At 36.2% G+C, this 11,553-nt stretch overlaps 1 protein-coding gene across 5 annotated transcripts in view; it reads right to left on the minus strand.

Moving 5' to 3' along the window:
* Positions 1-11,553, minus strand: part of SATB1 (SATB homeobox 1) — a 104,932-nt gene that overhangs the window by 3,824 nt on the left and 89,555 nt on the right. For all 5 annotated transcript variants that reach the window (XM_023739557.1, XM_004385285.2, XM_004385284.2 and 2 more), the window contains one exon: positions 1,523-1,726. In XM_023739557.1, coding sequence (XP_023595325.1) covers positions 1,523-1,726 — 204 coding nt within the window. The remainder of the gene's footprint in view (positions 1-1,522; positions 1,727-11,553) is intronic.

Genomic DNA, 11,553 nt, shown 5'->3' on the forward strand with positions numbered 1-11,553 from the left:
TTGCGATTCTCAGGTTTGTGAATTTCCTAGTGGACAGTTCCCATTTAATATACACACAATTTCTTACCAAAATGCACTAGGCTGACATTGCAAAGTTTTTTTTCTTACCGAAAACCAAAGATTCAATCCATCACAGAACGGCTAGTGAACTGCTTTGTCTACAGTAAACTCAGATGTGATTAGGATTCAAATTTAGTGTATACAGACATTTTTTCATAGTGTCTGTATATGTGCTGTAATTTCCATACACAATTATATACAACAAATGTGACTCGTGTACATCCTGTACACACTAAATCCCAAATTCTTATCAGCAAAGCAAAGCAACCTGAGTAAGTGGCAAAATATGAGAACGTTTATACTGTGCCTAAGCATTTCCTTTTATTCCTCAAGAAGCAATTTTATTAAAAACAATGTACATTTTCAAACAAGTACTATTTTTATTACTTAACATACATCATTCGCTTTTTTGTTTTTACTAAAACAGTAAATTTTTCAGGATTTTGTGATTATTTCAGCGCTTGATATCCTAAGGGATTCTCTTTTTCAATTTGCTTTATCTTTAAAACACACTCAAGGATTTTTTTTCCCCTGGTGGATAGTAACTATTGTTTTTAGCTATATATATACATTTGTTTTTTTCCCACGGCAACATCAAGAAATACACAGCTGATACAACAAAGACAGTAAAATTTTAGGATTCTGGAAGGCAGTGGCATTTTCCCTTAAAGAAGGAAGCTAAAAACACCCCCTTAGATTTATCAGAAGTAAGTTGTATAGCTCAAGTTCAATTGCAATACACTTCCTAAGCAAGCAAGGCCATAAGAGCACCAACAAACTATGTGATCCCAGAACTTTCTAATCTAAATTTGTTGGAGAGTTCCGTTGGTGGACGCCTGGTAAGAAAATGCCTCTAGACTCTGCTTTCCCAAGGGTGGTGGGAGAGGGGCTCTAAAGGAAAGACAAACAGACATGACTCACCCCTAACCTGTGTTCTGTGAGGGTCTGGGGAGACAGCAACAAGGTGAAGGGCATGACTAGGAAACAAGATTCCAAATAGGTTTCCCTCCCCTCCTCTTTTTGGATAGAACCCAAGGTGTAGAAAATGTGATTCTGCAAAATTCCTCTACAGAAATAGTCATTCCTTTCCTCAGGGGCAGTATGGTATTAATTAAAAGAGAGATGGTGTTTCAAACTCTGATTTAAAAAAAAAAAGAAATTAAGCTCTCACACACAAAACAGCCCCATACTAACAAAGACACACTCGCCAAACAACGAGTGTAAAAAAGGGGTTCCTGTCACTTCAGGGGTGGGGAGATGAGGGGAGAGGAACTCAATACACACACTGAAAAAAGTGCGTTAATTTCCCTTTTATCTCCCTGAGCAAGATGGCAGTGTACTGTTGTCTCGTGCTAAAAAGCCTCTGTTGAGACTGGAGGGAAGAAGAGAAACACTAATTTCCCTGCTAAGTTTGCAGCTTTATTTACTTAGTGCTATATTGAATTGGCCAAGGTAAACGAACCTGAATCTGCTCTGCTGGAACATGGATGATGTGGGGTGGCCTGTCGCCATGGTGATGTACCGCATTGCTCTCCTGTTCATAAATGGCATCACGCTCTGGCTGAGGAAGACTGAGGAACCTTCGGATCATGGACAGGTTCTCCCACAGGGTCCTGTTTTCTGGAGAAGGGTCTTCCTTCCAGCGTAACAGCTCGCACAACCATCCCTAAGAGACAAGGGCATAACAGGTCAGTTCATGCCTATGGGGGATGGGGACTGACATTTTCCATTAGGAGCTGAAAGGGAAAGACCCAACAAAGGTAATTTTCATAAGCTCAGAACACTCCAATCTGCTTAAATCTTTTTACCTGTTAAAAAAGGGTAAATGGGGCTGTCAGGGAGGCAGACTCTGTTCCTAATAAATGTTCAGATTTGTATCTTAAAGGAGGGACATTATTTTTCAGACTCCAAGGGGAAGAGAGAATTTTCATCACGGACTCTGGATTGTACAGAATGGGAGGAAAGCAAACTTGAGTGTGCTTCTGGTATTTTCTGATGAGTAGACATCTGAGGGTATTGAAGATATTTAAAAAGGAATAGGGCAGATTTTGGAACTATTTTTTTCTAGAAGGATTCCCTTGTTTAATTTTTGTAGTGGAAAGGAAAATATATTTGAATGTAAGTGTGTGTGTGTGTGTGTGTGTGTGTGTATGAAAAGAGAAAAAGGGCATGTGCAATTGTGTGAGCAAAAACGTTGTCCAAGGTAAGGCACAATGATTTGAATGGGCATTAGAAGACTTCTCCAAGAAAGAACTTTCCCCCCAAAATACCCTGGAGTCTTGTTTCTCTGCCCGCTGCAGTGTGCACATATGATTTGTCAGGCGAGAATTTTAATAAAGAAAAGGAAATGCCTAGTGCATGCTCCTCCAAAGGCCCAGTTTTTGGTCCTGGGATTATCAAGAACCGAGTGACCCAGCAGAGTACATTTTCTAATTGCCATCTCAAACCTTCTTCATCTTGGCTTCATGATGGACACTAAGCAATGGGGTGGAGAGGAAGAGTGAGGGTGTCCCACCCAGATCCCCTTCACCAGCCAAGGCTTCCATCTCTCAGCTGCCGAGCTGCCTGCTACAACAGCTCCATGGAAAACTGTCTTGGAGCCATCTTACCTGGAGATGCCTGGGAGGTTACTCCATCTCCTCAGCCCAGGGTGGCCAGTGATTGACTCAGTGGTCAAAGTCCCTACCTTCTTGTCTCAAGGGGATGTTCTATCTACTCTCTAGAGATGGCCTTCCATATCCTTCTTTCCTTTTCCCCCCATCAGTCCAGGGCTAGACTTTACCTGAGACAACATTCTTATCAGACCCCTCTCCCTGCCCTACCCTCCCCTGTTCCCTTCCAGGGCCCTCACCAAATCATGGGTACCTGATTCCCCATCTTAGGCTCTGCTTTTAGTGATCCTGACCTAGGACAAAGGGGTTTCTTGGAAATTCCAAGTAAATTAGTTGGATGGAAATGGAAGGAATACAGTTTTCTTATTATCTGAGTTTTAGGATTAGCCAAGGAAGGGGTTTTCTGTTATGTTTTTCTTTTTTTAAAGTATTTTATTGTGTTTTTGGTGAAAGTTTACACAGGAAATTAGGTAGTCATTTAACAATCACTATACATATTGTTCAGTGACATTGGTTACATTCTTCACAATATATCAGCATTCTCATTATTTCTATTTTGGTTGTTCTATTTCCATTAATCTAGCTTCCCTGTCCTCCCTAGCCTTCTCATCTTTGGTCTAGGGCAAATGTTTAGTTTCATCTAGACAGTTATTTTGAGGAGCACAATACTCATGGGTGATATTATTTATTTTATGGCCAAGCTGTCATTTGGCTGAAAGGAGACCTCTAGGAGTGGTTTGAGAAGGAAGGATTTTTTTTATTTAGCTTTCCATAAGACCAGAGAATGCCATGACTTCCTGTCCCTTCTTTTCAAACTGGACCATGAAAGAGAAAAATTCTCCTTCCAACTATAATAAACAGTGGAAAGTAGCAAGACCACTTCCCCCAAAATGGCCTACTAGAGAGATTTTAAAAGAAATGATGGAGAACTATACATTCGCTTCCCCAGGCCCACCTACGAACCAGCCAACGGTGACTTCTGCTAACCCTGACGAGATCTGCTCATGCTTCCAAGGGAGTTTTGATTCTCTACTCCACAGGTCCTTTAATTAAACAAATAGATATACATGGGGCCAATCGTGCACCCATTTGATGCCACTGAAGGCATAATTCAAGATAAGAGAAGAGGCAGTAACCGGACAATTTACTTGAAAGATTATTAAGTTAATGATAACAATAGTTGATTACAATGTCACTGAATATGCTTCTCTTTTAACCACAACGACTCTACGCTTATTTTCAGAATAATCTGATAATATATTTCAGCTCCATTTATGTGGATGTAATATTGACTACAAAACTGAACATCAGGAACATATTTGGAGACCCACTTGCATATGGTGCCTTGGAGATGTTTATTTAGTTCTTGCTGGTAAGTATCTGCTATCTCATTAAGACATGAAAGTATTTTATATTTTCTTACATCTAAGCTATTTCTTTATACTTTAAGTTTTGTTACTGTGTAGGTTTTAGATATAAATCTTCCTGTAGGCTTTAATATTAACTGTGGTTAAAATGACTTTCCCCCTCCTTTTTGTCTCCATTCTTCAGCTATGGCAATTGACAGGCCCCTATGCCTGAACACAGCAAATCACTGCAATTTTATTTACCTTTCAAGAGAAGTTAGAAGGTTCATAAAGAACAGAATAGGAAATATTTTTTTCTTACTTAGCTAGAATTCTACTATTGCAATAAGTGCTAAAACACTGAGTATCTACGAATTTTTTTTTAGAAAAGATGCTTGTAACTAAAAACTACTAAAAGTTAAATTAAGAACGACTCATGTAAGAAACACTTCTTAGAGAGAGCTGAAAAAATTTCAATGATTTTTCAAATCCTTTAGGAACTTTTTAAAGTAATGTAGAGATCAGTTAGCACTTGGATATATGTGAAAAAACATGTGGATCACAGATGTTCTTTGGAAACGAAAATCATTAGTTCTTTTAACATGGCTAATAATGATTGCTAATTCCTAAACAATCACACTCATGCTGGTTTAACAAATATTTCAGAAAAAGAGCCCTGACTCATTCAACAAATATTTTGCTCATATTGTCACTTCTGCGTCTCTATACTTATGAGACAGATCCTTATTTTTATTAATTGCCCATGACTAACATAACATTTCCAGTAGTTTGCTATTAACCTCTGCCCTTAAATAATACTTCTAATTCCTTATCTAAAAATAATTTGATGAATTATAAGTTGAAGCATGTCTCTGCTAGCCTTTTAAGACACACGATGATTTTTAAGAGACTGAAATCAGACGCTTCTTAGAAAAATATTTAATGGTGCAGCTGGGAACTGTTAGTTCTTGAAGGGTATTCCAAAAAAACAAAAGGGGGGAGTATGTGCTTTTCTTGATGTGCTTTATCTCTTAAAAAATAATGGGAAACAGACATTTTGATATGCTAGTTCTTTGTCGGCAGAGAAATAAATTGGCTCATTCCCAATTTACAATGGCAAAAATAATATTAATTTATTCTACTGCTATTTAAATACCCTGGAATATTTTGACTATTTAAAATTATATCAACCAAAACTCTATTAATGGTGATAGTAATCTGATCTAGATTTTACAGAAAGCAACTAAAGAGGCCAAATGCTTTATAATTCCTGAATACCTTTTCTAGGTCAGTTTTCCTAAGTGTGATTGTCAAATCAAATAAACGTGGGAAGACAATGAACATGTCAGAATATTTGCAGTATCTGACAAAAGCATGATCTCCAAAGCACTCTACTGGTTTTTAAATGAGAAAGATATAGATTTACTCGGGAGAAGTGCGACAAGGAACGAAATGCGGTGCTTTGTCGAAAAATGTGAACGTAATTACATTTTTAGGAGAGGTCTCTGGGACTTGAAATATTATAAAACCATATGTAGGGAGTGGGACACTACTCTCAAAATTAAATTAGCTCATAACTTTTCTGAATAATAGAAAAGACAGGGGACTAACAGTCTTAAAATAATGAGACGGATCCGTTCTCGGAAACTAAAATGGTACAAGGAACAACCCACACTTTAAATGTAGTAAATTTGCCAAGCAACATTACACTGCATATAAAGAGGGCAAAATATAAACAGCAGCCACATGTAAATAAATCAGTAAAACTTTCAGGATGTTACTACTTTTCAAACTGACAAAGTTTAATTTGACACCTTCTGTTCTAAACCTTTTGTTTCTATTCAAAATCACGCCTTGAGCTGTAACTATCAATCACAGCACTCCCCCTATTACTTAAAAAAACTGGCATGGACCCTGAACAAGCTGAAAATGCCATGCAGATGAATTCTGAGATAATATGTTCAAACCTGTTATATACAACACAAATCCTGTAAAGTTATGTATTGTAAACCTACATTTATTGAAAACTAAACGTCTTAAATCCATCTGCCACAAAGGAAATACTGTTATGTACTTGATAGTAACCAAGAACTACCTGCAAATATCTTGCTACCGTAAGCAAGAAAACGGTGCAAAGATGCTAAACCTAAGACTGTATGAAATAAATAACATTCTTTTGACTGGTTTTAGTTAGGGACCTATGAAAGAAATGTAAGATTTGGGGTGGGGGCGGAGGAGAGAAAACACAGAGTGACTGACAAACTAGTAATGCAAAAAAAAAAAAAAAAAAAGAAAAACTCAATGACAACACAATTACAATTTATTATGGTCCATGAAACACATGAGTGCATGCCCATTTTAAAGGAAAAATTAGCAGTTCTAAACTCAATATTCTAATGATGCGCTTTACTGACAGAATCTTGTTGTACCACATTTAAATAAAAAATCCTGGCACCTTCATCTCTCAGCTGCTAATTTCCAACCAAACTCAATCTCTGATTTCCACTCCACTCTTTCTAGAACACTTAATTCATGTCAATTCACTTGTAACATTTTAACGGATAAGGGGTGCACAATGATTTTCATTGAGTCAGGAAAGTAACCTTTCAGCAATGAATTTATTGTACCTACAAAGCCTCAAGCACACAAAAGAGAATTCTTACAGGGGCTGGTCTGTGACAGAGCTGGGAGCGGGTAACACAACTCGTTTTCCGGGGAGAAAAGACTTCTGCATGCTTGGAGAAAAAGTCATCTAATGCAATATACATATATGTCTATGTTATCGTTACATATATACATTCTAAAACCAAGAGCTATAAAGAGAGAAAGAAAATGACAAATAATTCTTGCTGTATCTAAGAAGGAAAAATACATTTTAAAAAACAGAATGGTAATTTGAATTCTAAAAAGCAAAACATCTTACAGTCTGCGTGTTACTCCCCCTCACCCTCATCTTTTTATGTGTTATTTGCAAGAGTATTTTGTTCCAATCCCTGGGGGCATATAGTATAATAATATATGATATTAAAAGAAATCAATCTAAATAGGGAGGTATTTGATACAAACATTTTAGTGAAAAGCATGAATTACATTTTAGCAACTAGTAGGAACAAGGATTAAGTACATAATCCATTAAATAGTACTTCTAACGCAAAAAATTCAGTATTGTAGACTAAACTACACCAGGCATTTTGAATGAGTACATTTTCAACAACAACTAGCTAGAAAGCTAGCAATTTATCATTCAGCAAATAATTTTCTACTTTTAAAAGAATCTGTAAGTGTTACTTATGCTAATGAAGACAGTTTTTAATCTGCCCACAAACATGCTAATAGAGGGCAATTTTTTTTTCCTTTTTTTTTTTTTATTTACAAAGCTGTCGGCACTCAAGGGTAATTTCATATCAGTGTTCTCTAAGCCAGGGGGAAAATGGGTTCTAATTGTCAGAGCTCCCGAAACCTTCACCTTCAGCATAAAGGTTTAAAGATATCACAGAAGATGCAAAGTGACTAATGATGTTTTAAACTACCCCTTTAACATTCCAAAAGGGTTCCAATTTCATACCTTTTATGCTTTACATAAACTTCCCCTCAAACGTAGTATTAAAACATATTATTTCTTTGGGGGCCTTAGCACAGAGACACACAAACCCTAACGGAGGTACTACCCTACTTCTAGGTGTGAGGCATGTATGCTTCATACACCAACTTCCAGCCTTTTTATTGGGAAGAATCATAACACTTTGAACAGTGAGAAACAGTGGCAATGCAATACAGAAAGCATTTTAAATTATTTACTAGGTTAAAAGGGTGAAATGATACTTTAAATACATCAAATTTCATTGTCTAGGCCATTTTTTGGTGGCAAAGTGGTATTGATCTTTCTAAATGCTTAAAATTAACTATTTTCCAGAAGGTCATTATTTGATTAAAGGCATTAAAGTTGAGGGCAAGAAGTGATCCACTTTTTCTTCTTCCCCATTCAAATCATCATATAATTTAATAAAAACCATCCCATCATGTCCTGTAATAAAAACGCTTGTCTTAAGATATTGTTCTTTACCTAACATATTAACCTTTAAATGTTATGAAGTTCTTTAGAAGAAAACCTTTGCTAAAGTGGATTATTCTATAACATAATGAGAGGCCCCCACCATTAACAGTAATAAAGATACATGTTCTCCTCTATGGAATGAGTACAAAATGCATTAATCTTTCCTCCTAGTTGAATAACATCTACTTTCTACAAAGTAAAAAGAATCTCAGCAGACACTGTGAGTAACTTTTCCTGCTAAATTAACATTCGTCTTATTAAAGAAAAATATGGAAAATAAATTTGAACACAGACGCACCACTAAATCCATCTATTCTAAAAGTAGCATATCGCATCCACTTTATTTAGATGGTTTTTAAAGAGAAAACATGTTAAATGGCATCTATATGCGTATGTGTGTGTGTGTGTGTGTGTGTGTGTGTATTGTGGGAGAAAGATGTGGCAGTTTGCTTCTGTAAAGATTACAGCCTTCGAAACCCTATGGGGCAGTTCTACTCTGACCTACAGAGTTGCTATGAGTCACAATCGACTCGACAGCAATGAGTTTGTTTGCGTGTATATGTATATATAGATACATATCTCCATCCATACATATATATTTATAGCTATCTATCCATCCCTAATATATTTACTTTCAAGGTATGGTTTCTGACACTTACATTGCTGAAAAGAAAAAAATAATCAAGATAACCTTTTAAATCGTTACTGCTTTTAAGCTCCTAAATGGTTCCCGTTTTTAAACTCTCTCCAGAATCTAGGGTTTAAGGGGCTCAATATCTTGGCCAAAAATCTATGGGTTTCCATATTTTGGTAATAACAGCACATCCAGTGGCTATCCAGAAATTTCTCACTTGAGTATATTTTTGTTACTTTGTCATTAAGAAGCTAAACATCTCTAGCAGAGTTTCTGGAGGTTTGTTCTTAGCAAAAAGAAAAAATGTTTACATAACCTGGGAAAAAGCTTCGATTAAAATTTAGTGAATTTAGAAGGAATATTGAGAATCATTAGGAAATAATTTTTATTTTCCAATTTTTTTAGAATTTAATCACATAAAAAAAGTGAGAATTACTTGTTTTCTATGATTTTTTATGCTCAAGTCTTTACTACACTCTCAAATGCACTGATTTTAGGGTATACATACATATGATGGTTTTTCTTTTGCTACAGATTGTTTAGTTCATAACAAGATTATTGCATGACAATCTGGTCAGAGTAGATAAAAACAGTTCTCACTTAAAAAGGTTTTCAGGTAAGGGGATCTCAGATTTCAAACAATATTTTTAAGAAAGGAAGAACTGAAAGAGGAAAAAAGAAGAAAATAAAAATATGAAATTCTAGACAACCTTGTTAAACTAGCTAGCAAAAAGATAATCTCTTAATTTGATGAATATAGAGAATTTGCAAAGAAGGCCTGAATTTTATTTGTAAAAACATAGATTTGGGAAGACTTCTAATTTAATATTTTGTTTTATATAAACTTCAGACCTGCTTTCAGGATAGTTTCTTCAAAACTGAAACAAAACACATAAAAATCTGACTTGTATGCCTGATGCTTGTATAAAAAAACCCCATTGCAGTAGAGTCAATTCCGACTCATAGTGACCATACAGGACAGAGTAGAACTGTCCTACAGGGTTTCCAAGGAGCAGCTGCTGATCTTTTTTGGTTAGCAGCCAAGCTCTTAACCACTGTGCCACTAGGGCTCCACTGCTTGTATCTGGACTCTGAAACAGAATTTCTTAGATATTTTTTTCCCTCCCAGTCTAAGGTACATTTTTGACTTTGCCTCAATTTCAGTGACATGATCTGGCTCCTGTTTTAACAGTGATACACTCCACCTTCAAATCTTAAGTTTTTATTTTCTTCTCATTCTTCATTGCTTGTGTCATTAAAAAACAGAAAACTCAATACTCCCAAAGTTGATGTTATAATATTTTCATCACTTTTAGCCTCTGTGACTATCATGAAGAAACCACCCACTTCTTCCAGACTTCCCACCACTGCCTTCATCAGGGTTGTGCACCTCCTTCTTGAATTACAGCTCCTGACTCTGCTCCCACGGCTCTCAAGCTCTTATATGCCAAATACCCTTTTAATTACTTCCAATGGACATGTATTTTGATTTTTGTACAAAAAAGCTTTTAAGTAATTATTCCTTTTCCTCTTTTAGGAAAAAATACTTAAATGATGACTACAGCTTTGATGAAGAATGAGAGAACCAGCTTTATCATACAGAGATTATATGATTCCTACAAAAACCAAATCAATTTGATGTTTAATTTAGCCGATGTAACTTCATGATAGATAAATATACAATTTTCATTAATCTCTCTTGAATCCCCTTAATCATCTTTGAGATGCCCCTGGAAAAGAGACGGTAGGATGAAAACGACTGCTCTATTTTTTTCCACTTTCAAACCACCCATACTTAATTCTAGGGCGCAATATGCCCTTCATTGGCTTCCCAATACATAGAGAATAAGTTCATACTCCCTAGGGCTGCATTCAAGGCTCCTCCTGATCACACTCATGCCCTAATCCACAATCCCATTGGACTATTAGGGTTGCCCGACACTTCCCCACATTCTACTCACCTTGCCTCATACTATTCCCTCTGACAGGAAAAGTCCTTTTTCCTCTTTTCTGCCCAGCTAAACATGCCTTCTCTTTCAAGCCACACTTAAGCATCTCTGTATACCAATAAAGGTTGATATCCTATGTAGGCATTTACCTATGCAAATTTGAGCCTCAGATTCCTCCTCTACAAAATGCAGATAGTAACAGTACTAATCTCACAGGACTGTGGCTTTATTAAAATGAAATAGCATATATGAAGCTCAGTGCCTCGTCCATAAATAACTTCAAGAAGGTCTGATAAACTTAATTGAAAGCTTTGTCTTAAATGGTTCACAGTATATTTTGGAAGATGTGACATTCAAAAATAACTATGAGTACAAGGCAGCATGTGATGAAGGCCAATGATGGGCAGATATCAAGTGGGTCCCAAGTAACGAAGAATAAGAGATGGGATGAGTGGCTAAGGAAGTCATCAGTGATGAAGAAAGATACTGGCTTGGCTTTGAAGAATGAGCAATATTTAAAGAATTGAGAAGAAGAAAGAAAAAAATGAGTGAGATAAATTGGCAGCATGCTGGGAAAAATAGGTAGACCAGTTGCTTTCAAGTTGACTATGTCTACTATCCTTTTGTTATAGCTATCCCTTTAGCATACTTTTCTTGAGAACACAATTTAACTGGTTATTGTAATTCACCTACTCTATATACTGTACTTCTAAGATGTATTTATTGAGAAAGCCTGGGTTTTAACTCAAATCCCTATTCCACCACTTACCAGTTGTATAACCCTGGGCAAGTTACTTAAGTTCTTTTTATTTATTTATTTATTTATTTATTTATTTATTTTTATTGTACTTCAGGTGAAGGCTTACAGAACAAATAGTTTCTCATGAAGATCGGAAGA

This window comes from Trichechus manatus, unplaced genomic scaffold, assembly GCF_000243295.1.
Source record: "Trichechus manatus latirostris isolate Lorelei unplaced genomic scaffold, TriManLat1.0 scaffold00136, whole genome shotgun sequence".
Lineage (NCBI taxonomy): Eukaryota > Metazoa > Chordata > Mammalia > Sirenia > Trichechidae > Trichechus > Trichechus manatus.